At 36.8% G+C, this 26,270-nt stretch overlaps 1 protein-coding gene across 1 annotated transcript in view; it reads left to right on the top strand.

The window, feature by feature from the left end:
• Nucleotides 1–780: 780 nt before the first annotated feature.
• LOC145664683 (uncharacterized) overlaps nt 781–26,270 on the top strand; it is a 54,331-nt gene continuing 28,841 nt past the window's right edge. The window contains exons 1-3 of the mRNA XM_081731537.1: nt 781–943; nt 11,377–11,488; nt 21,034–21,519. Coding sequence (XP_081587663.1) covers nt 11,440–11,488; nt 21,034–21,519 — 535 coding nt within the window. The 5' untranslated portion in view covers nt 781–943; nt 11,377–11,439. The remainder of the gene's footprint in view (nt 944–11,376; nt 11,489–21,033; nt 21,520–26,270) is intronic.

The raw sequence follows: 26,270 nt of genomic DNA, 5'->3' as shown, positions 1-26,270 counted from the left end.
GATTGGCTAAGTTATTACACTTAGAAACTGAACTCTATATAAAGCAGCCATGTGCAACAACCGGCCCCAGGCGAGTTCCGGCCCATTGAACCCTTTCATTCGGCCCGCCTGACCTGTTGTTGAAAATGTACTTTTACATAATCTCTTAAACTCAACTGAATTTTTTTCTTTCTTGGATAACTGATACCCACCTTGAAATATTCCCCGCGTTGAAACGTCCAGTGTACCACAGAACACTGTGATCTACTACAGAACATAAAGAAAATGGAATTAAATAGAATTTTCTGCTTTTCTTTAGTAAGTAAACATGTTGGTTACCGTTATAACAGTTTTTGTGTCCCTGTGATATTAGTATACGATGAACGAGTTTCTCTATTGAATACGTACGGCCCTTGAAGCCCCCAAGACATCTGTGATTGGCCCACCCCCTGTTCCAACTTCCACCAAGATTTAAAGCTTAGGGCTATTAATATGTACTCCAAATTTAAATCTACAAACACGTTCGAAAAACGAGTCCTCATGAGACGAGTTGAAATGCTTTATTTTTAGACTTAAAATAAATAAATAAATAAATAAAAGAACAAGAAGAACTAAGTAACAATATAATGCAAAATTGCAATGAGAGCTCTTCAATCACGAAAAATAAATGACGCAGTCACTTTATCATTATCTGAAATCTGTTTTGAAAAATGTAGGAAAAGGAAAATATTGGCCCAGGCTGCGATAAAAGGAATGACTGACTACAAGGAAATGTATTTGACCGGAGGGTGGGATGAGGGTGGTTGTTCAAAAACCGGTCAGAACCAGATTGGAGGGATTTCTATTGGAAGTTTTCCTGGAAAGCAGCTAAACAAAAACGTTGACCTGTCCTCGTTGCTATTTTTTTTCTTTGTTAGTTGTTAGCAGCTGTTGACTGTGATAGAAGGAAACATCAAGTTTGAGGGTGAGTTTTTTCTTTCATATACGTATACTGTATTCATTTAGTTGCTATATATTATGTTACATTTGCGGGTTGGAATTTAATACACTGTTTAGTGACCAATATCTAGGGTTAAATATTCGAGGTTTGAATTGCAACACGGTCATTAACCATCGTTCTTTCTAATAGAATATAATTCCAGTTGTAGGCCCTATGTGAAAACAGTGTAGACCAGCGTTTCCCAACCTTTTTCAACTTGGGGCACACTACGGGTGTTACTTCGATTCTCGCGGCACACTTATAGATATTATTATTTGTAAATTTAAAACACAGTGGTATTTTTTTCTGTGATTATTGATCTCCTCACAAAGAAGAAAGCTCTTTCACTGTTTTTTCCCCCTTGGCATTATGCTTATTTTTCATTCTAATTTAAAAATAGAAAACAATTGCAATGAAATATTGGACTCTGGTTTCTAAAAATACGCTTTCTTTTTAAAAACTGTATCCAACCTTTTACTAAGAAGGAAAATCACTAAATAACGAACAAACAAACAAATCTCTTTTACTTTTAAAACACAAATGTAGGTAATTTGTCGAAAGGATTGAATATTTTAAATTTCCAAGTTATGAAATAGTCTGCAACAATAAAGAAGCAATAATGGTCATAACAATTATAACAAATACTTTTTCAACATTAGAAATGTACAGAACAGTAACCCGGTATGAAACTTAAAATTGTAGATTCATAGTAGAGGTTCATAGTTATGTGAAATACAAATATACTTTTTTTCCTACGTTTTGCAATTTTATTGCTATAAAATTAATAATTTTGTTTCGATTCCTCGCGGCACACCAGCAGCCCATTCACGGCACACCGGTTGGGAAACGCTGGTGTAGAGTTGAGTTGATTTTGAGTTTAATGTCCCTTTCAGCAGCCAGGCTATATGAGACGGGACCTACTGAGTAATGTGGAATCCGAACCAGATGAGCTTCCGCCGGGAATCGAACCCGGGTCCCATGCCAAAGACGAGTACGCTAACCGCTTAGCAACGAAGGAGCTCAACAGCGTAAAGAAATATTGCTTTTTTCCCCCCTTAGAGTTTTATTTTCTACGATTACGATATACAAATAGTCTACCTAGTTTAATGGGAGTGCCTTTGACAGACGAGGTCCAGGGCCGTCCCTTGATCCGCGCGGCCTGGACAGGCCCCTATCCACGGGAGAGTGGCTTACGGGGGCCTAAATTTTTACAGCGCCTCCCTAAAAGTTTTACCTAGGATTGCAAATGAATTATAATATGGTTGGATCGGGCCCTCCTAACTTCTACCGGCCCTCTTTACATTTTTGGGCTGGCTACCAGTGTTTCTTCCAGGCATATTTTGGGGGGGCACTGCCCCTGGAGGTCTGAGAGTGGCCCCCCAAAGGAGACCAAAAACAATACGTGTATAATATAATAATATATAGAATAGTACCGCACTGTGTCCCCGGGCTGAGTGTACCCCCGGAACATTTTTTCTGAAACAAACACTGCTGGCTACGGGTCTGGGTCCAAAGTAAATTACGGAACTAATGGTACAGGTGAGAATTCCATATCCAGCATGAATAATAATATTGGATGAACTGTGACTTCTCGTACGAGTGATAGTGATATGCCAATAGATACTTAAGAAGACAACAACAGTAATAATACACAGGTTGTAGTTACTAGAATTTGTATGCCTAGAAAATAGTTAATTCTACAAAGAATTTTTAAGGAAATTGATTACATTCTCACAATTATCTCTGCTAGTGGCATACGCAAGGGGATTCTGGGTTTAAGCCAGGCGCACCAGAAACGTCATTTAGGGGGGTAGGGAGAGGCATTTCCCTCCTGAGTTTGAGATTTATATAGATTTTATCAATAGAATAATAGTGAGTCAGTGAAAAACGCGAAATTTTACTTATATCAAGGAGTCTGTCCCCCAAGTCAAATCTGAAATGACGCTACTGAGGCGCACCACAGAAATTTTTGTTGGGAGGGGTACAAGCCTTGGGGGATCCAATACTACGTCTATGAAGTGTTAATCGGGTATTATTGTACACCTGGAAAGACTATAAGTAATTGCTAAATATTTCGACCTATATTTTCAGAAAAAAGAGTGATAGAACTAGATTGTTTTTATAAGAGAAAGAGTACAGATGAAGTATAAGGTCAAATTTCCATGCTACATCAATAATTTCCCTGTTAAATATGTGCAGTTAGGAAGCTTTTTTGGGAGGGAGGGGGTACGGATCTGGTGGACCCCCGCGGGTGCTCCCCTGCCTTGAGAAAATAGCTATAATGCAACAATGAACATTTACCAAATTAAAATACTTACACAAGCACCTGAAATGATAAAGATTCCCAGTAGGAGCTCATGTTCGAATCCTTCTTAGGCCCGTAGCTGGGGGCCCTCTGTAACTGAAATATTTAGTTGTTTGTTAATATGGATGGATGGCTGGTTGTAAAGTGAACTCAAGTCCGCCCCTCAAAATGATCACTTCCTCCCTTCCGTCTTAATGTTCTGCCTACAGGTACGGTATGATCCCACTTTATACTGTAGATCTATTCAGGGGCTGATCCATGGGGGGCGATCGCTCCCCCCAGAAGAGGAAACTTTCTTATTTTCATATATACGTAAATAAAACCCATCCCAGAGTTTGGAGCTCTTAAAAGTAGCTCTAAGTAGCAGTATTACAACCCACTCCCCCCCTCCAGAAGTCCGTCCTGGAACCGCCCCTGGGTCTACGTCTCGTTTAGAAAGGGACAGGAAGCTTCAAATCAATCAACATGAAATTATGTCAACTTGGGTCACGTGCACCAATCCTGGGGAGCCGTAAGGGCCCGAGACCCTGAAATTTGCTTGGGTTTCATATTTGAATCAAAATTTTCATTGATATCTTTCTAGACCAGTGGTTCTCAATCTAATTCATATCACGACCCTTATTTTATTACATCATCTTGCCAGCGACCCCCTTATAATTTCTGGTTTGTAATAAATTTGTGTGGGATTTTTAATATCCTATTGCGGAGATCTCACGATATTCATCTATTTCTATAATAGTAGAATCCATTTCTTGTATATAGTGGATGTGTAATTTCCCTAAAAGCGAATGAATTAAAACCAAATTTGATCAGTTCATTCATGTTATAAATCTCGAATCCTATCCGTCATACTGTTTCAAACTGGAGGCCGTTTGAAAATTTTAAAACTTCATAACTCACTTAATTTTGGGTCATATGATAAAAAATAAAGTGATTCCTTATTTTGGTTTTACAAAAACTTCAACAGCTGTTAAAAAAAAAAAAAACTTATTGAACATTTTAATTTCCGAGAGGCCGCCCCTTTGAGTTACTTCATATTGTTGTGAATTTGGTTCATTGTTGTGTGTGTTCAGTATCACTAAAAACTGTTAAAAGCAACTTGTTTTACATTTAAAATTTAGGAAACAAATTAAATTCCACACCTAAAATCAGGGGCGGATCCAGGACCGACTTCTGGGGGGGTGGCGGTGAGTTGTCATACTGCTACTTTTAAGGGTTCCAAATTTTGGGATGGGTTTTATTTATGTATATAAAATAAGAAAGTTTCCTCCCGCTCGTCCCCCCTGGATCCGCCCCTGCCTAAAATCTACTTTCATTGTGGCCAGCTTGCTGGAAAAAAGACTATTCGCTCACACACATACGTATCTCGCTAGGTTTCAATTTTAATTGTATTTCAATATGCAGTTTTTGTTACATTTGTTTTTTTCGGGTATTTCAATATGCAGTTCTCATTATTTTGATATCGTTCCTCTTTCATTTAGGACTAAATTGATTTTTTAACAACTTTGCACCTGTTAGAAATGTTTATTAGACCTATTTTTATTGATCTTAACAGTATGTATAAAAATAAAATGTCTATTAGCAGGAGCGCCCGAAGAAAATTTTCTAGGGGAAGGGCCATCTCCATGGTTGTCATATTATGTCTGGTATTTCTGGTGTTTTATATATGTGGTTTGCTACTATATATTACATATACATTTTCGTGAGCTAGGGGGGGCGGACCCCACTCTGTCCCCACCTTCGGGCGCCCATACATACCAGAATCAAAATTCAAAATAATATTTAAAAATGCTTTCCGGTATTAGATTCTAAGTATATTTATCTCTTTCGCTTATCTTCGCAACCACCATGAAATGCTCTCGCGATCCTCCTAGGGGTCGCGACCCTCAGATTGAGAAACCCTGTTTTAGACAATATCTGATAACGAAACACGCACCAAAATATCTTAACGTCACCCAGGCCGGTAGCCAGCCCAAAAATTTAGGGGGGGGCGATCCAAAAATATTATAGTTCATTACCATATTATACGTAGTTCATTTGCAAGCCTACCGTGAACATTTAAGGGGGCCCGCAAACATTTAGTGGGCGGCCCCCCTAGACCCCCCTGGATACGGGCGTGACGTCACCTACAGAGCTATACTGAAATCAGCACGGATGCTGAACTCCTTGATGAAGTGCCATTGTATGATGGCCAATTTTTAATGCACTGCGGACCAGGTTAAGTAAGTGGGAGCAGGCTCGCACCCAGAATCTTTTGTTGTGAGGGGTCTAAGCTTGGGAGGGAGGAGGTGTCCAATACTGCAAGCCACTACGTCTGTCTAGTATTGAACGAGTATTATTCTGCACTCGAAAAGACGGTAATTGTAAAATACTTTCACCTATATTCTAAACAAATGAGAGAACTAGATTGTTTTTATAAGAGAAAGAGTACGGATGAAGTGTAAGATCAACCCCTTTTAAACAAATATACAGGGTTATTCAAAGAGAAAGAACAGACTTCAAACATTTATTTCTTCCGAACTACAAGAGATAGAAACATGATTCTAACATTACTTGATTAAGAAAAGTTTACAATTTATTGTTAGTAATTATGGTGTGCATTCAATATGAGTACCTTGTGTTACACGACAGATGTCAAAACGATGGCTCATTTCTTGCCACACACGAATCAGCTTGTCTCTAGTTATCGAATTCACAGCTTCAACAATTCGATGTCCTAAACCTTCAAGAGTGTCAGGCATAGGATAGATAAAAACACGGTCTTTTACGTTACCCCACAGATAAAACTCACACGGAGTGAGATCTGGAGACCTGGGAGGCCACCGACGATAAAGTTGATCTTCTGCTCCTCCTCTTCTAATCCAACGTCCTGGAATGGTGTCATTCAAGTAACGTCGAATGTGGTTAGAGAAATGAGGCGGGATACCATCTTGCATGAAGATGAAGTCATCTGAGTCATCTTCAAGTTGGGGAAACAACCAGTTTTGAAGCATGTCTAGATAGGTTAATCCTGTCACAGTTTTCTCCATGAAGAAGAAAGGCCCATAAACTTTGGTTACAGATATCGCACAGAAGACGTTCATCTTTGGTGAATCTCTTTCATGTTGAATACCTGACGAAGATTTTTACTTGCCCAAATTCTATCGTTATGGCGATTAACTTTACCAGAAAGATGAAAAGTGGATTCATCGAAAAAAAAATAAATAATAATCGTTGAGCAAAATTGTCTTCTTCCATATCATCTAACATGCTAATGCAAAATTCGTACCTTTTGTTGTGGTCGTCAGGATGCAATGCTTGTAATAACTGCAGTTTGTATGGCTTCATGTGCAGACGATGTTTTAGAACTCGTCATACCGTTGGTTGAGGAATGTTAAGTTCTTTGCTTGCTCATGATGTTGATTTGTTTGGGCTCCTTTCATAAAGTGTACGAATACGCCCGACATTCTCGTTCGATGTGCGTGGACGTTCCGTGCTTTTCCCTTTGCAGATGCAACCATCTTCTACGAATTTTCGACGCCACTCCTAAATTTGCTTATGATGCGGCGGTTGTTTATTAAATTGACGGCGAAATGCTCGCTGAACTGCAACAATGGACTCAAGTTTTGCCAATTGTAGCACACAAATAGACTTCTCCTGTGATGACGCCGCCATTTCACTACAGACAAACAACAGCAAATAACAGCGCCAATGCGGCCGTGATTGGAACTTCTATCCGGGCTGTTTAAATTGTAAACTTTTCTTAATCAAGTAACGTTCGAATCATGTTTCTATCTTTTGTAGTTTGGAAGAAATACATGCTTGAAATCTGTTCTTTCATTTTGAATACCGGTAACCCTGTAGTTTTATTGAAAAGGTTTGCAAATGTATGTTGAGTTCGGAAGTTTTTTTTCGGGGGTTCCGGACCTAGTGGATCCTCCATGGGTGTGCCTCTGCTTGGGAGCCATTTTCGTTGCTCTCCCCTGAGGCAAGGGTTTACTGTATGTACACATGTCACACACATGAAGAAACAAAAGCTTTATCCTATTCTGTGTGTCCTGCTTGTTTAACATATGTAAGGGAATTATGGGTTCAACTACGAACATCTGAAAATAACTCTATCAAACCTGCATCTTTTTCTAACGATTGACCAAACAGCAATGGTCTTTCCTTGCAGAATATACTTTGAAGCCAAACGGTTAGAAACTGTATTTTCACAGTTAAAAGTCGTCTTGTCTCAGTATTATTTTATAGTATACCGTTACATCCTTCCTACCGATTTTTTTCCTTTACATTCTTACTCGCGGGGGCGGGGCTTTCGTGTCGGATCCGAACGATAGGCTCGGTCCCAGGCTCGATTCTCGGTGGGGATACTCGATTGAAAAAGTTACAACTTTTTCAGGCCAGTCATCCTGGGTTTTGCTCATTCACACCAAGCAAGTGCCGGGATAGTACTTAATGGTTGAGTTGAGTTGATTTTATTTTTATTTATTTTATTTATTTAACAATCACCAGATACAGCTCCGAGACCATTTTACACTGGATATCCAACAACAACAATAACAACGGAAAGGATTTGGGAAGGTATCGGCCAGGGCCTAGTAGGTACCATCCCGGCATTTGCCTGGTAGGACTGAGGGAAACCCTGGAAAACAGTCAGGATGGTCGGCAGCGGGATTCGAACCCACGACCTCTACCACTTGAGCTACTTCGCTTCGGACGTTTTGAGTTTAACGTCCCTTTCAGCAACGAGGCTATATGAGACGAGACCTACTGATTAACGTGGAATCCGAACCACATGAGCTCCCACCGGGAAGCGAACCCGGGTCTCCCACGACAAAGGCAAGTACGCTAACCGTTTAGCCACACAGGAGCTCAGTACTTAATGGTTGCAGGCCGCTTCTTTCCCCATTAATTTCTTGCTTCCCAATTTCCCGAGTAATGTGATTGCCGAGAGACCTTATTACATGACGGGCTAACATGGCCATAGCTGCCAAAAGAACAGAAATCTAAGTCCTAATCCCGGACGGCAGGCTGTCATTTGGTCATCACTGAAAAGAGCTTACCATAAATAAAATATAAAAGCAAAATCTACTATAATTCTTTCTTGAATGTCTATACAGCGGCGTCGCCTTATGCAGTTTGCAAGAACACGTGAACCACCTAATATTGTGCATTGTTCATTGTTCCTTAATATATTTAATGATATTCAGAAAAGTGGCGTAACTAGCTTTATTGCGCTCTGGATCGATCGATTTACTCATACCCCCTCCCCACGCATTTCAGCTGCTGCGATATATATACTAACAGCATACAAAGTTATTTTTATTAAGAAACCTAAAGTTTTTATTTATCTTTTTCCTAAGTTATCACTACATACTTAATATGAATTATGTTCATAGGAAATTAAATTTAAAATGGTTTACTGTACTTAATTCAAATTGCTACTTTTATACTTTAAAGGTAGAATGATATCATTCCTTATAATTCTTAATATAAGTAGGGAGTACAGGATAGTTTTATAAATGTCAACTAGGTTTCAAACAGACTCAACTTTCGTTTTATTCCCGGTTGGGGGTGGAATCCGGGAGGGGGCGCGGCGCGCTGATTGCAATGACTCATGCAAAACTTTCGCTAGGCAGCTAGCTAAACAAACATTGCAGTGACGATTGTCCAGGTGGGGATCCAAAAAGGGAGCGCGGCGCTCGCGCCCTCCTCCATGAGGAGTTAAATATACAGTAGACCGATTATCCGAAGTAATTGGGGGACATGGGTGTTCGGAAAACTGGTTTGTTCGGATAATCGAACTGCACATGTTTATTTGCCATGCGCGGAGCGGCACGCCTCAACTCTAAGCTGGCGCAGATGTTGCTGTGAACAGCTTTGATACTGCCACTACTTCTACAGCCAGTGCCAAACCGACAGAAGTGTGCTGATTGTTGAAACACAGCGACTGGCGGCTTGGCCGGTCAGCAGCGCCTTATGAAGGCCCTATTAGAAGCAATGTTCCGCCAGCGGTGGCTCAGTGCGGCGACTACTGTGGGAAACTTGGTTTGGGAGTGAGGGGGATGATGGACGGTAGGGTGGGAGAGTAACAGGTGCGAGCGAGTACACAGTTCGGTTAAGCGGTCGTTCGGTTGACCGACGTTCGGATAATCGACGCTCTACTGTATAAATTAAACCCTAATGAAGCACTTGTTCAAAGGCTGTGGGGGGAAAAAAACTTTTAAAATTTCTCCCAAAAGGAAGATTGAATGCGTTTCCCACTTATTGCAGATAATGTATGCGTTTCCAGTTCATGGTAATCGTGGATTCTCTCGTGTTGAACAACATGGCTTTCCTCAATACTGCCTCCAGAAGGCAGGAGATAAATACGCATTATGGAGCACTGCAAGTCCACATTTTTAGTTAGCGGACCAAACATCAAAAAAATTCTCAAGTTTATTTTTTAGATCTGCACACCCCTCAAAAATTCCTGGTTCCTTACTCGCTATTGGCTGTTGCCAATTAACTGCTAATAGTCATAATGTACCTTTTGAAATGTTTTCAAACGTTCTTTTAATAAGGAACAGTTTTTCGTATTCTTTTTCCCCCTTGCGTCCTTTTACTGTGCGCCCTGGATCAACTGCTCCACTCGCTCCATTGTGGTTACGCCACTGACTCAGAATATTATATTATTGTGTCGATTTTTTTTTTAATTTTCTTCTCTGTAACGTTGGAGTTACTTTCTTCCCTGTAACGTCCCTTTCGTATATGCACTCCACCATCACATCACGTTCACAACAGCACTGCGAGGATGATGGTCTTCTCTGTGTGTAGTACAGAAAGCCAAGCGTGGTCAGAAGAGTGGAATACCGTGCGGGTGGTATATACGTAAACGAGGGGTGGCCAGCTTTCTTTACGTTTGGAGGGTACTTTTCATTTCAGAAATCACCGCTAAAGAGAATCATTTAACGATAAAAATTATCGATGTAACATATGACGCAGATCATCGCGAGCTACTTCACAAACTTGCCAACTGTCAAGTAGACCGCTTTCGACGGGTTGGCCGGCCGCCCCTAGTATATACTTATATCAAGATAGTGTGTTTTCCAGAACAATTGATAAGCCGTCGAGGGCCAAAAGCACGGCCTGACTTTCCCCTTCTGATTACTTATCGTGGCAACGGGAAGAGAAACAATTGTATCAAATTTAACTTCAATTCCTTGGTAAATATGAAAATAATATCCGTGAAATCATACCTACCATGTCTACCTCAGTTCTAAGGGTGGACATATAAAGTAATATCCTTTAGAGAAATATATTGAAAATGCTGAGAATCACATTCAAATGTTAGCCTGAGAAAATGAATAGCCTATAATAAACAATAAATGCACGATTTTAAGGTGAATCACTAGGTGTTCTCGGTACTATGCTAAACGCTGCTTGAATAGTGCGGCATTGCCAGGTAGTGTCGAGTGTTGACTGGTGCCAGATAATAAAGGAAGTAATCATGGAATTCTGTTTGGATACTTACTGGAGAAATTAGTTTTCGACCCTTACCGCAATTCACAGCTAAGTTCCGCTTCTCGAACTGCAACGCTAGAATCCAGGAATTAAACATACAAATTTGGCAATAACGCATTATGACGTTCTGCGCAAGTTTCTTCTCAAAATCTATTTCCTTAAATGTAAATTAATATTCAAATAAAATGAGAAACTTAACCCGGAAAAGGTCAAACAATATATCTATTTTGTAATTAGATAGTTACTTTAAAGTACTTTACACATTCAAATAAATATTTCATAAAATCGAGCCCTTCTAGTAACATCTACCAGAAAGTGCCATCTTGTGTGCTGATTATAAAACTAAACAAACATTTTCTTTTATTTGTTACGTTTTTCGATATCAGAAGACACAACCAAACGAATCAGTGTCTTGTGTTGTGGCTGAATTATAACTCCATCTTATAGTACAATATTTATAATATATAACATTTCGTTGCGCAGTAGTTAAGGGAATGAGCTAAAATATGTAGTAACTTCCGGGTGGTGATCCACATTAATTTTTGTGTAGTTTAGGATATTAAAAATTTTTAAATTAAGACATTTCTTTCCAGTCATCTTATATTATATAAATTTTAATTGGTTTCAGGTGCTGTTGACCTCTTTGACCTAGCACTTAACAAAGAGCAAATGAAGTACTTCAGATGACAAGATGACACGCCCAACAATTTTAATAGTGATCTCCCTGTTTAGTTTCATCGGTAAGTAGTTTATGATATTTTAATAAAATACTAGCTGAAGCTGCGCTCTCTACTCAGAGCATTATTCACATATGACATGTGATCTCCTTGTCATTCCTCACAACATCTGTACATGTCCCTTTACAGACACAAGTGAAAGACGTCTTGATAAAAATCGGCAAGGGGTGCCATAAAGGGGAGACTTTTCCGTTATTTTTTCAATATCTTGTACCGTTTCCAAGATTTTAACCTACTTCCGGTTGGAGTTCCTAATTCGTGTATGACCAGTGTTTTCTTCCTTCTTGCATGCAGTATGTAATAAGCAAATACATTACACGAACAATTAATTATAATGTTAGTGATATATAGTGTTCATTGGACAAAACACTCAAAACAATAAAGATTCATCTTAGACTGGAAAAATGGTTATCCTTCGGTTTTTATTATAAATTGTCCATGAAACAAATGCCTGAGAGATATACAACCCCTGTATACAATTATGTGGTGTTGAAATGTATAACTCGTAGGATCATATGCTTTTTTAAAATTTCAACACTTCCAGTGTACCCCTAAAAATGTAATAAAAAATAACGGCCATGTTTTTTAAATATTCAATTAGAACTGGACAATCTACACAAAATTTGCAGTCGATCAGTGAAAGCGACATCTTTCTACGGCCTGTTCCTAGCACTTGTGGTTTTCGAGACCTCATTGTCGAAAGGATTGGAGACAAACATATAAACCTAGCATTTTAATACTAGCTGAACCTGCGCTATCTATTGTGCACATCGATCTGTTATGGCCATGAATCTCCTTCCCACTGTTCATGTCTCCTTATTCACACAAGTAAAGGATAGGAGACTAACAAAGGAAGTGAATTACTATGTATAGATGTTGGAGTGAGTTTGTGGCAAATTTGTAGAAGTAACACGATATCAAGTGGAAATATTTTTTTCCTAATAAATCCATATCTGTCCGAGTACGCCTCATTGCGTCTCTTGAGGTCTTTGAAGTTGCCAGCATGCAATAGGTTTTGTCATTCAGATTTAAGCAAAGCAATGTCCGTCGACCCGCCATACGTAACTTCTCTACTGGTTGCCTAACACCGCAGTCTCGGCCTGCAATGATGATAATCTTATGGATTCAAAAGACCCATAAAATGTAGAATAGAACAATAGCGACGCGGTTTTTAAAAGTTTGAACGAGAACTGGACAATCTACACAAAATTTGGAATCGACTAGTGAAAACGGCATGTTCCTAGCACTTTTTTTTCTTTCTTTTTTTTTTGAGATCTCATTGTCAAAAGGATTGCGGACAAACATATAAACCTAGCATTTTAATATATAGATTGTCATAAACAGTTCTGTAGAGTACTGTCATATTTTAGAGTACAGAAAGCAACATAGATTCTAGTCTACACGAAACGTGATAGTTGAGAATTTCGTGTGTATTGTAAGCATTTTCATTAAATATTAAATAATGTTTTCAGAAGCACAGAAAATCTTTCAGGCATCTTCTCATAACTTCTATAAAACTTATCTGATTTTATGAAACTTGGTATATACCTTCCTTCATACCTTCCGAAATATATCTATATGTCTATTGTTTGGAGTTGTAATTCATGAACAATGAGGGAGTGAAAGGGGGTAGAGATTGGATGAAAAGATAAGTTATTGGGAGTGTATATGTTTATTGACCCAGCCTCAATCACAAAGAATATTCTCTTAGAGAAAGTGAAAAAGGAAGCCGGGAAAACTCCAACCCAGGCTTGTTTCAGTATCATAAGTAAAAGAAAAATGTTGCTTTTCCAAAAAAGCAAGAGAGGAAAGATTGCTCGTTGAAAATGTAATTGTAAGATTTTGTTATCTATGAAATTGTCGGGAAAGATGCAAGTCCCAGAGGAAGGAGGAATAAATTTGTTAGCGAAGGGAAGATCTTTCACATAGAATTCTTGGCCATGTGACTGACCCTGCATGAGTGTTATTGCTTATTGAAGGTTTTCTGGAATTTCCAGCAGAAAGCAGTTTATTGCAGGCATAAAAAAAAAAAAAAAAAAAAAAAAAATCAAGTTCAGCTTGAAGCTGTTCTGCTTAGTGATTCACCAGGTCTAGTCTCATGATAGATACATTTGTGGGGGAGAAGACTTTCTTGTCTACTGTAATATATAGTAGAACCGAAAATACTTCCTGTCCGTTATGAAGAGGTTATTGAAACCTTTGGGGGAAAAAAGGACTGTCTACGTCCGTATCTAAGAGTGTCCGTAAAAGGGAGGGTTTTGTTCCGTAAGAGAACATATATTTTTGTCGCGGAAAAAAAATCTGTCCGTATTATAGAGATGTCCGTCAAGGGAGGTTTCACTGTATTATTTTTATCTTGTATTAGGAAACTCTTAATAATAGCACTCCATTTTTTGAACATTTGCTCTCCAATTTTAATTTCTTATTTCAGTTTAGCCTCAATAGATCAACTTTCAGTGTAAAAAATATAGTTTTAATTTCATTTTCCGTGCTGGCTATGCTGACAGACTATTATCAGCATATGCACATTATGTATTTGCCTTATATACCGTATATGTATTTCTTGAATGTATGATTTCCCTTTTATCTATTTTATTGTTAAATGTAAAATTGCATTAAGCAACATTATAGTTATTGTATTTCCATATTTAACACTACAATCACCTTTTAAATTTCTGTCCTGTTTGATTTCTATCTTTACTTTGTTTCATATATTGTCAATGATTTTAAATTTCTTGGTACGCCTTGAAATTTCCATGGTATGCCAATTTGTTCCATGCGTGTTATGAGTTTTTTTTTCTACTGTATTGATACTATTGAAAATTTTCCTATAATCAAAAAAGTATTATACTGAGAACAGTTCCACGCTCATAGCTCTTGTCTGTTGTATCGTGCACAATTGATATGTTGTTAAATTGTTTTTCGTCCTTTTCGACTCCTCGTACTTCTTCCTTATGCACTCGAAAACCATACGCACTTTTTTATTTCTTTCTCCATTTCTTGTTTTATTCTCCTCCACAATATATCTGTCCTGTAATTATTACAAGTTACTTTAACTCTTCTCTTGTGTAGAAGACTCAAAAATAAATTTGTGTATTCCAGCCTTTTGACATTCTTTCTTATTCGCATATTGATTTCATGAATTTGTGTATGTTATTTCGTCTATACATTTTTCACCTGATAATGATGCCATCTTCCCCATAGTCTTTCGTTTCTCAATATTTTTACTTCCATTAGCATTTCTTCCATATTTGGTTCTAAGTTTTCAATTTCTTCGGTATCAATTATTATTTGATTCTCTTGAATTTCTTCGTTCTCGAAGACTATTTCTTCTTTCTTGTATGGTTGGTCTTTAAAGTATGCTCTGCCTTATATCTTCCTCATTTTCCATCAATAGTTAATTTCAATTCATGTGGATTTGGTTGGGTACCTTTTATTCATTTTCTTTATATTTACATGTAGTATTCTCCTATCATTCTTTTTCACTTAAGTTTTTTTGTCTGCTGTTATCTTTTTCCTAGATACTCTGTTAGTTTCTTTCCATAGTTTTTTACGTCTTCTCAATCTCCTCTTGTATAGCTTTAAGTTGTGTTTTCTTTCTTTGTGGTACGTGTTAGTGTTGTCAACGGCTCGGCTCACGGCTCAGTCACAACCGAACCGAGAAGTGAACCGAGTCAACAGCTCACCCAACTGAGCCGGCTCGAGCCGAGTCGAACCGAGCTGATGGCTCATCGCAACCGAGCCGAACCAAGCCGATGGCTCATCGCAATCGAGCCAAACCAAGCCGATGGCTCACCTGATCCCAGCCGAACTGAGCCAATGGCTCATTCCAATCGAGCCGGCTCGAGCTGTTGGCTCAGTTGAAATGAGCTGAGCCGAGCCGAGCCGGAACTCGAGCTGAGCAGGTGGCTCATGGCTCGAGCCGAACAGTCGACATTACTAGTGCGTGTAAGCAAATCAGTCATTATGGTTTAACTCTTTTTGTTTTCCTATTACCTGTTTAGTCGTTTCTTTTACGATTTTTTTCGAACTTCTGCCGTTCTGTCGTCAATTGCTATTGTTCCCATCCTTAATTTTTATTCTCTTTTTGTTGTCTTACCTTGATGTCCATTTTGTTCTTACATTAGGTAATAAACATAATGCTGATTGCTTATAATATTTATATAAATTAAATGCAGAACGGAAGGTTGCATGGAGGAACAGTAAGAGAATGAATATTTAATATCAGCAACAGTAATTTTATAAATGATTTTGTTTTGTATTCAGTATTGACAAAAGTATTACCAGACAAGCAATTATTTTCATTTTTTTTTCCCACGTCACAAACATTTTGTCTTCGAGAACTTTGAATATATTGACAGGAAATATCTCTGAGATCTTTGCTGTTTGGAGTTATGGGGAATGGAAGTTTACTTTGAGCACTTTTTCTTTGCATCAATTTGATTATACGTCAAAAGGTTTTGATTAAGATTGATATATACATTTATTAAATTATGTATCAAACGTCAGCATAATGTTATTGATATTACGGATCTATAGCGAGGAACTTGATAAGAAAGGATGTCAATAATTTTTATATACCCATTAACTTCAGGTCATTGTGCTTGTTCCCGAAATATTCATTCTATCGCTGCTACTTCATGGATCCTTCTGTTTTGGATTTATTAATTTATATAAATGTTATAAGTAGAAACCGGATGTTTAGGCATTAAAGACCTGGAAAATAGGCAGGCAAATAGGCACCTAAAAATTCAAAAATAGGCAGTAAAATAGGCACTAAAATGTGACTCGGAACAATGAAGATAAATACTTAATACAATTAAAAAATAGATCCAAGCCATAGATAATATTCAAAGAATATCTCCTTTTACTGTACATATATATATATATATATATATATATATATATATATAGTTTCGATTTCATATATATTGTAATATTGTAATGTTATCACATGCATGTGTTTACAAACACCTAATATATGTGTGTTATTTATATTATATAAATTATATCTTTTTCCAATGAAGGCTTTTTTAAGGAAATGCGTAGAATAGGCAACATTAGGCACTAAAGTAATTATTTAGGCAGTAAGGGGCGATATAGGCAAAATAGGCAAAATAAAATTGGCTTAAATCGAAACTATAAACCCCCATATAAATTTTAAAGTGTTATTTTGGATCATATCTTTAATATTAAAGAATAGGCATTTTGCCTAACATCCGGTCTCTAGTTATAAGCAATCAACATTTATCCTAACAAATTATGTTTTCAAGAAAAGTTTTCAAACAGCTGATATTTCAGACGAACCACTTGCGTTTCATATCCATACCATACCATATCATATCTAATCTATTGCACTTCGCATTAATCAAATTTGTGGATACCAGAGAGACACTTAAGATATATTTCCATTTTATTAGTTATGACTCGTCGTCGTGTTGCAATGTATGAAATAAAAATTACTTAGTAGAAATAGTAGGACACAAACATAACTAAAAGAGAATACACTATGAACTTAAGCGTTTTGCTTCACCAGATAAGAAGGGAAAATGAAAAAGAACTTCAATGTTACAGAACAGAGTATAACCTGAAAAACACAGTAATATGATATTCAGAATTACATGATAGTCGTTCCAGGTTGGGATGCAAGGAATGTACGAAAAAAGATACAAGAGTTGGTAGACAAGTGTTAAGTTAGGTTGGACAAAAGAACTACAGATGTAGTGCAGAAAAGAGATTATGTACAAAAGTAGAATTGAGTAAAAGAGACATTTTGTTTTGTTTTATCCACGTAAGCTTTTTCATGAAAAATATTGACATAATTTTCCTTCTTCACTAGTTATATTGCCCTTCTTCCTTTTCTGCACCTTTCGTTCTGTTAGTTTTATCTTCTTCCACTATAGTTTTTACACTCTCTATTTGGCGACAGTATTAGCTTACTCTGGATTTAATCACAGTAGCACTTTTCTGGTTCCATTCTTTGCTATATTTTATTTCTTCCTTCGTCTTCTCACTGTCTGATGAAAGTTAAATGTGCATTTGCTGTTTAATTAAGTTACTTTAATGTTAGTACTACTGTATTTTCGGGTGACTAACATGTTTCACACAACTACTTCGAGATTGTCTTATTATAAACAGGATGCATATATCAATAAAGGGCAGATTGATTATTGTAAAGTAAATAATAAGAGAAAAGAAAATGTTCTATGCAAGTACATACTTTGACTGTTTTTCAGCCAAGTCACCGTGAAGCTCCAAGCACTGTTGGTAGCATAGCACAATATTTCGTACATTCTCTGTGTAGAAATTTCCCGCCTGAGACTTAAGTCACTCGAAAACTGATCTCTTGAGAACTTCACTGCGATAGAACGTTGCGAAATTCACTATAATAGAACCTCACCTTAAAAAAAAAAAACTAGAAGCAAAGTTAGGAATGGATCTGAGATGAGTAAAAGAGTTCCCATCGGAAGTTTTGAATTGTTTGAGTAATACATGCAGCTGTCTGTGGGCGGACTCTGTCATGAATTTCAAACAGTAATATTCCTCTTCGCCAGTTTTGGATGGAAAGACGCAGATTAAACAGTGTTTGGCAATATACGTCTGCTGTGATTGTTCTACGCGGCTCAAGAAATTCCACGAAGATTACAGACCTCACCTCACATAGGCCAAATTTTCTATGACGTTAGCCATTTCAACTTACTGGTACTCACACGTACTCTGAGAACTCCAAACTGAGAACTATACGTCTATTACAGAGACAGAATACTACATCATGCTTCTGCGTACTCGCAGCTTATACAGTTTTGACAGTTCAACGTATGTTTTTTTTTTTTTAATGTGCATCTGGTATGCACATCTACATCTATATATATCATTTCGTTGTATGAGAACCAGAGGAACGTAACTTCATTTTCATAGGTTTACAGGAGAGAAATATACAAAACGATAATCATGCCTGTTGTTCTGTATGGTTGCGAAACATGGTCGCTTATTCTAAGGGAAGAACATAGACTGAAAGTATTTGAGAACAAGATCCTTAGACGAATATTCGGACCCAAGAGGAACGGGAATGGGGAATGACAGAAACTTCATAACGAGGAACTACATAATTTATACGGTTTACCCAACATTGTTAGGGTCGTTAAGTCTAGGAGGCTTAGGTGGGCAGGTCATGTAGCTAGAATGGAAGAAAGTAGAAACGCTTTCAAATTCTTGACTGGAAGACCAATCGGAAAACGACCATTAGGAACACCTAGGCGCAGATGGGGGGACAATATTAAGATGGATCTAGCAGAGATAGGAATACAAAGTAGAAACTGGATCCAATTGGCTAAGGATAGAAGTCAGTGGAGAGCTTTTGTGAAGGCGGCATTGAACCTCCGGGTTCAATAGGCCATAGAGTTAGTTAGTTAGTTAGTTACAGGAGAGATCGGAAAAAGTTTCTTTTTTTTTTAATAAATGTTTTAATAAGATTATTAAACACATTATTACATAGCAAACAAGTCAATGACAAAGTTAACTTCAATAACATTCAAATAGCACCAAGTGGAGCTTTCAGAATTATGTTCATAATCCAAGCAAACAAAAGTTATATTCTTGGAGTTACGTTCCTTTCGTTCTCATACGACGATTTGAATTTTGAAATTCTATTAAAGATATGACAGAATATTCAAATGGACATGTGTCACTCGCTATCGAAGTTACGATTGGAGTGGAGGTTAAGTCAGCGTGATACAATAGTAAGCTTCAATATTAACTATAAAATACCAAATAATATAGAAACTCAGTACAGAAGCAAGTTTATTGTATGCATATATAACAGTTGGTGTAATGTTAACGCTAAGGAAGAAAATAAAATTCTCATTCTACCGTGAGAGATTCAACCTTACAAGACTTTCAATGCCAATTTGCAATCACCCAAAACTTCATCGAAGAGAAGCAATGAAGTTATATCGAAGACTGTGCTTCTCATAGGTGCTAGTAGCGTCTTCTCTGGGTTTGCAAGTCATGTGTTAACGCCAAACGAAAAATGAAGAAATGAGGATTTTAATTTAATTAAACAGATCGTCAGAACTAGAGATTTTATTATTATTATTATTATTATTATTATTATTATTATTATTATTATTATTATTATTATTATTATTATTATTATTATTATTATTATTATTATTATTATTGTTTTCAACGAGAGAGAATCAACTGTTAAAGTGCAGAAGAACAGAGAAGTGCTGTGCGATCTCCGTCATGTTTTGAAGAAGCACCTCTGCGAGTAAGTCGTTGGCAACGCTTTGGCTGAATTTTCACTGCTTTAGAAGAAGACTCACACTGCGCATGCGCTTCGTGTTTCTCACTTCGTGCTTCTGTGATCCAAGGCGTTGGTTAGGAAATCAACGTCTTGAGTTTTCTGCTTCTCTCAAGCGTTGCCAAGTCTGTAGATTTATCAGTGGATGTACAGATATTTTATAGCAATACGGAAAACTTTTTGGGGGGAGAGGGGGTATCATCTACGCACTTTTTTATTGCTAAACATATTCAATTCAAAAGTTAATGGTGCAATCGACTTCTTCCTAAAATACATGTAAGGAGTACGGTGAAAAGAAACATCATCCAAGTTGTGTTAGAAGTGTCAGTTGATGCAAAAAAAAAAAGCCTGGACGTTAAGCTACAGAACGGTTTTCCATTCTGCCTTTTTATTTCCCTAATTTTCATTTACTTTTTCGTTAGTGGGTCATCCACAAGACTTACGGTTTCAGGTCCCTATTACTGTTTCTAAAGCAGTAATCCAGAGGTTTCTACGCAAAGAAAGACTACTTGGGCTGAAATTCACGTAATTGTAAATAAATAATTGCTTATTTTTGATTTTCAGTTTCATATTTTGAGGTATATTTACTTATATAATTATTATAATTAAATGTATTCCTTACGTAATAACATTCTCCTTGATTCCTCTTTATAATTTCCAAACTAAATTGTTAGAAGTAAATTGCTATCTATAGGTTGGCGTAACTAGGACATTATGCGGTGACGATCATGGTTCCTTGCTTTTGAAAATTGCGAGAACTTCCAGGTACAGACTATATTCAAGAAATCGATGGGTGGGCGAAGTATAGTCACTATACTCGTATGCTGAATGCGAATGCCACTAAAATAGTTATGCGTAAATTGAGGTAAATTTATCACAATATTTTCGATCAGTAAAAAAATGTGGGTGGGCCCATCTTTGCTCCTGGGGAGAGGGGGTTTTCCCTTTAGTATCACCTATGGTTGTGTGTGAGAGTTGATATATTTTTCCTTTCTTGCCAACGCCCTAACATCCACGTCAGGAGACACTACTGATAGGTGCTATGATCGCCTTCCAAAATTACTTTAAGAGATAACCCATTTCACATTCTAGGTGCAATTAGCTACATAGAAAAGTTCCACTTACCTTGGTGATAGTTTATATTTGTCTAATAACCTATTGCAGTCATTTTTCATACTTTTAACGTAAACTCATCATGCTTCCTAAATCAGAAAGTAACTTATTATTTCTTTATTTGTTCTAGAAGTTGACAAGGTAGATGCCAATATTTGGAATCTCGGCAGTGGAAGCATTACAAATCACAGCGTTAATAGCACACTTCAATTACCAAGCATTGGAAATATCAACAAATTTTTTAATGGTAGAAATAACAGTTATGGCTGGGTGATACCAGGCAGTAATAATAGACCTTTAAATTCATCATTCACAAATGGGGGCAGCTACGGATGGAATGTGAACATTAATACTGGAATTCCTGCTGGAGGATTTCCGCCTGGATTGAATGCTGGCAAGAGAAACATCACATCAAGTGGAAGTAATTATGGATGGAATGGGAATAATAGCTATGGATGGTTACTTGGCAACAATGGAGCATTTTTAGGTCATAATATTAGCCATAATAATAGGCCAAAAAATTCCACATGGAGCCATGATAAAAACGGCAGTAAGAAGAACTCCACGACAATACACATGTGGAAAGAACATGGTCATAAACAGAAACATCCTATTGGTAAGTTCTGAAAAACTTTATTCTTACATATACAATTAAAAAAAAAAAAAAAAAAAAAAAAAAAACTTTTTGGGAGTATGAGCTTTTTGGTTCTGTGTCTAGAATTTTGTCATTGATAGTCTTTTATTTTTCATTTTGATAACAATTACTAATGATTGGTTAAAAGTAACAGGAATTTAGTTTTTGTTTAATCGAAACTGAAAACGTTAGGTAAAATAAAATATGTTTATTAGAAAAAACAACATTCTAGTTAATTGGTTCACAGATGGAAATAGAATGCGATTCAGAAAGACGAATACGCAGTGTTGGCAAGACACTCCTAAATATAGTATAGGTACACAGATACCATTTCTTGATACACTAATGCACATGATCCTAGACGGAGGTGCTCTAAAAGCAAGTCCTGTCCAATTAATAACACAAATAATAATAACAATAGAAGTAGACACTCGCATTTGAGATTTACGTTTACAGAGGTGCAAGTTGGTAATATAAAGTTCACGAAAACTAACTATATTTTGACTTCATGATTTTAGTTATTAGATGGATTTGGACAGCAAGGTAAGTCAATTAGGGACAATAATCGTGGATATAACTAACAATGATTTTATTCTTCATAGGATTGTTGTAATACTTTCCTCATTAACATACTGAAAGTCCCAAGTGATGTGACTTGTGCTATAGAATTCGTTCGGTTTTTGGCTAATGTATCACAAATGGTTTACTTTAGAAAGAAAATAACTGGACTAATTTGAAAGAGCAGAAAAGTTCCTATCGACCAAAGCTTTTAGATTTGTCCCAAGAGTCACCATTCTCGAGAAATAAGTCAACTTCCCGAAAATTATGACTGAAATGAATTAAGAATTGTCAGTTTCATGAAAATATTGTAATGTTTTCCTTAACAACACAAGATGTGCTAGGCATGTGGCATTCAGATGTCCCAGCTACTTTTTAGGTACCCGACACTTGGCACAGATGGTATTCATGTGCTAAGTATGTATTTCAGCTACTTAAAGTTTTAGGTGCTTGTTACATCTAATTGATATTTACGACCATGTACCACAAATGTAGCATTTATATACTTGGCTCAGTTTCGCACTGTGATAGTCATTTGTTTTTACGTCGTCACTTGGGACATATATCTTTCTTGTTTGAGGTATGTCCTTTAGGTGCATATTTTTTCATATACTTATGACACATAATTGATATCTGCAGCGACGCACGAATGACAGTCAGCTGTTCGCATTTGCTCATGCGCAGTAACATGCAACGGTTTCTCGTGCTTTCTGCTCCACTTCCTGTTCTTTTAGTACACAATCGGTTAAAAAAAAAAAAAAAAAGAAGCGACAAATGCATCAAATTTGGAAGATGAATTTAGAAGAAAGAGATGACATAACTGATGAATAAAAATTAAGATGAATCTTTCATACATATGTGAACAGTTAATTATTTACGTAGAATGATTGTACAGTATTTGCTGATGTATGCAATACCTTGCTACAATCATTATGAACAATAAAGAAATCTTTATTCTTTAGTATTTAGACTCAATTCGTGATGCCACTTTAATTGAGGGAGTTTATTCAATGCAGTATAAACGTGTATGACGCAATAGCACCTTCGTAATCTTACTACAAACTTGCATGAAATCTAGCACATTCCTAATCTTACTACAAACTTGCATGAAATCAAGCACATTCCTAATCTTACTGCAAACTTGCATGAAATCAATTTAAATTTTCTCGCAAGCATAAATTGCTTCCTGAAAGAGAAGCGGAGTTGAATTGTTATTCTACTTTAGGTCTATGTATTTCCTGAATATCACTTCCGAGTTTTCGACTCTGCTCTGGAGTCTTGGTCATAGAGGACAAAAAGAAGAAAAGTGAAAAAAATAAAAGCATTAGAAAAATAAAAGGAAAGGACTTACCAGGTTAAAGTATTGCTAGCTACATTTTGCTAAAAGCAAAAATCACACGTCGAATGATGGGAAACGCAGGGTGCAATATGGTGGGGTTAATTTGGGCTTTTTTTTTTTTTTTGTTCGTTGATGGAAGGTTCATGTTAGTATTTTTATTATTATGTTACTCCTAAATAAATTGGTTATTACTGCTTCCTATTCTCACATAACGTCCAGTGTCAAAATTTTTTTTTTTTTAAAAAACTGAATAAAATAGTTTTCATAGACGGGAGTCTTCTATATTAAATTAATGAAAGGTGGAAACAATCGGACTTTTAATACACCAAATGCTCTGTAGGAGCGAATTCAATAATACATAAAGGGAACGAGTCTTCCTATATATTACTGAAAGGTTAAACAACTAGATTTTTAACACAACAAATCCCCTGTAGGCGAGAATTCAATGATACACAAAGAGTAAAAAAAAGTGGATGACTGGACCAGAATCTTCGGCCTGCCGTGCTAATGCGTTAAGAGGCCTCATCACTGCGAAATTAAAATACCGTTAATTTTACAGTAATTATGTGATATCTTCAAATAGATAAAAGATAATCGAAAAGTGGAACAAGACCTCTCTAGACAATATTATTCAGCGTGAGATACCGTTATCATGACTCATTTATCTGCTTTCAATTTCCAGTCATTTAGAAAATTGGCATTTATTTTCGCGTTTCTAAAATAACTGCAAACGGAAAGCTACTAGGTGACTCGTGATAATGGTACCTCATGCAAAATAACATCGTCTAGGGAGGTCTTGATCCACTTTTCGATTATCTTTTATCTATTTGAAGATATCACATAATTACTGTAAAATTAGCGGTATTTTAATTTCGCAATGATAGGGACTCTTAACTACTACGCCACCCAGTCCGTTTCTTACACAACCATACGCTCTCTCACTCCTGAAATCAGTGCTCTTTATCATTGAATGCACACGTACAGAGGATTTGGTGTGTTTGAAAATCCGGTTGTTTTTCGCTTTCGTTATATAATGATAATACTGCCGTCAGAGGTATTCTGAATATGGACTCTGAATTGTCCAAGGACAACAGCTGGGTTGTCGTACAAGCTGTGTAATCTAATAAGTAAAGAGAAACTTCAAGAATGAGAGAGTGTATGGTTGTTCTGGGAAGCGGACTGGGTGGTGTAGTGGTTAACGCATCGGCAGAGGACACCGAAGATCCCATGTTCAAGTCGTAGTGTCCATCATCTACTTTTTCACGCTTTGTATCAACGAGTCTTTCTACTTCATCCTAACGTGTTCCTTCACGCAGACCTGGATATTTCTTTTAGCCTTGCCTACGTAACTCAAATGGCAACTACATTTTATTTTATAGATACGTGATTTATCATTGGGATCCATGTAAATAGCTCTTAAATTAGGCGATGTTCTTCTCTAAGGTTTTTGATGGCTACAAAGCTAGATGCAAACCGTGCTGTATAAAAATCTTTTCTAGTTCTGTTGCCAATCTGAGAGTATGTAGTTTCACTCATTTCGGGGTCACTGAATTCGGTTTCAGATCTATTGGAAGGTGAATTCTTTCTAACCTGGTTATACCAATTTAATGGTTATACCAATGATAAATCTGGTATCTATAAAATAAAGTGCAGTTCACAGGAGAGTTACGTAGACAAGACTAAAAGAAACCTGAAGGTCTGTGCCACGTTAGGGATACCAAATCGGAAAGTCCGTTCTCAGGTCTGTCGAAACATTTAGACTCAACCCAGAATAGGGGATTCAGAAATTTTATTAGGGGTTAAAAAATAGAGTATAGTGATCCGTTTTTAAAATCTGTTTATAATAATAATAATAATAATAATAATAATAATAATAATAATAATAATAATAATAATAATAATAATAATAATAATAATAATAATAATAATAATAATAATAATAATATTATTATTATTATTATTATTATTATTATTATTATTATTATTATTATTATTATTATTATTATTATTATTATTATTATTATTATTATTATTATTATTATTTTAATTAGACAGGAAATGATATTCTGATGAATGGGAAGCAGTAATTACAAAATTTGTACAGCATTGATATAACAACAAAAATAGCAATATAAGTTGGCAACCTCTCTCCAACGAACAAAAGATTGCGCAAATTAACCTGTCATATTGCAACCCGCGTTTCCATCATTCGATATGTGATCTTTAGTTTTGACAAAGTGTCACTAGCGCTGCTCCACACTAGTAACTCCGTTCTATTTATTTTCATGACGCTTTTATTTTTCCTTCTCTTGCCCTTCGTGACCAAGACACTAGGGAAGAGACGAAAGCTCGGAAGTGAAAGTAGTACTTAGGAACGGTTTCGGACTTTTAAGGCTATAGAGCCCCAGGAGGAGCCTCACTTGGAAGGCCTCATCTTCCCTTCCTATTTAGCATGTAGGAGCCTCACAAGGTATACTAAGTTTCATCTTCTGAAGTCTCGGATTAGGAGAGGCTTTCCTCGTAAAGCTGTCAGCTTCATTTATGCGTGGTAATGGGGCTCCAGGGTGAGGATCTGTACCGTTTCTTTATGGTGTTGAAATAACTTGTCAAACGACTAACAGAGGGCCCCAGCAGGACTTTATAAAATAAGTCTCATTTCAGCATTCATGGGGCACCAATATACATTTAGACAATATGATTTTGGGGACCCATTTTTCATATTGTTGAAATATATTCTTACTAGGCCACAAACAAAGGGCCCCAAACAGGGCTTTATAATACTGTTAGTTTCACTCAAGTAATGGCATCCCAAGACTACATTCAATGCTAGGGACCA

Source organism: Thermobia domestica, chromosome 11 (assembly GCF_964235325.1).
Source record: "Thermobia domestica chromosome 11, izTheDome1.hap1.1, whole genome shotgun sequence".
In the NCBI taxonomy this organism is placed as follows: domain Eukaryota; kingdom Metazoa; phylum Arthropoda; class Insecta; order Zygentoma; family Lepismatidae; genus Thermobia; species Thermobia domestica.
Note: the sequence above shows the minus strand (reverse complement) of the source record. Positions and strands in the feature narration are given on the sequence as shown.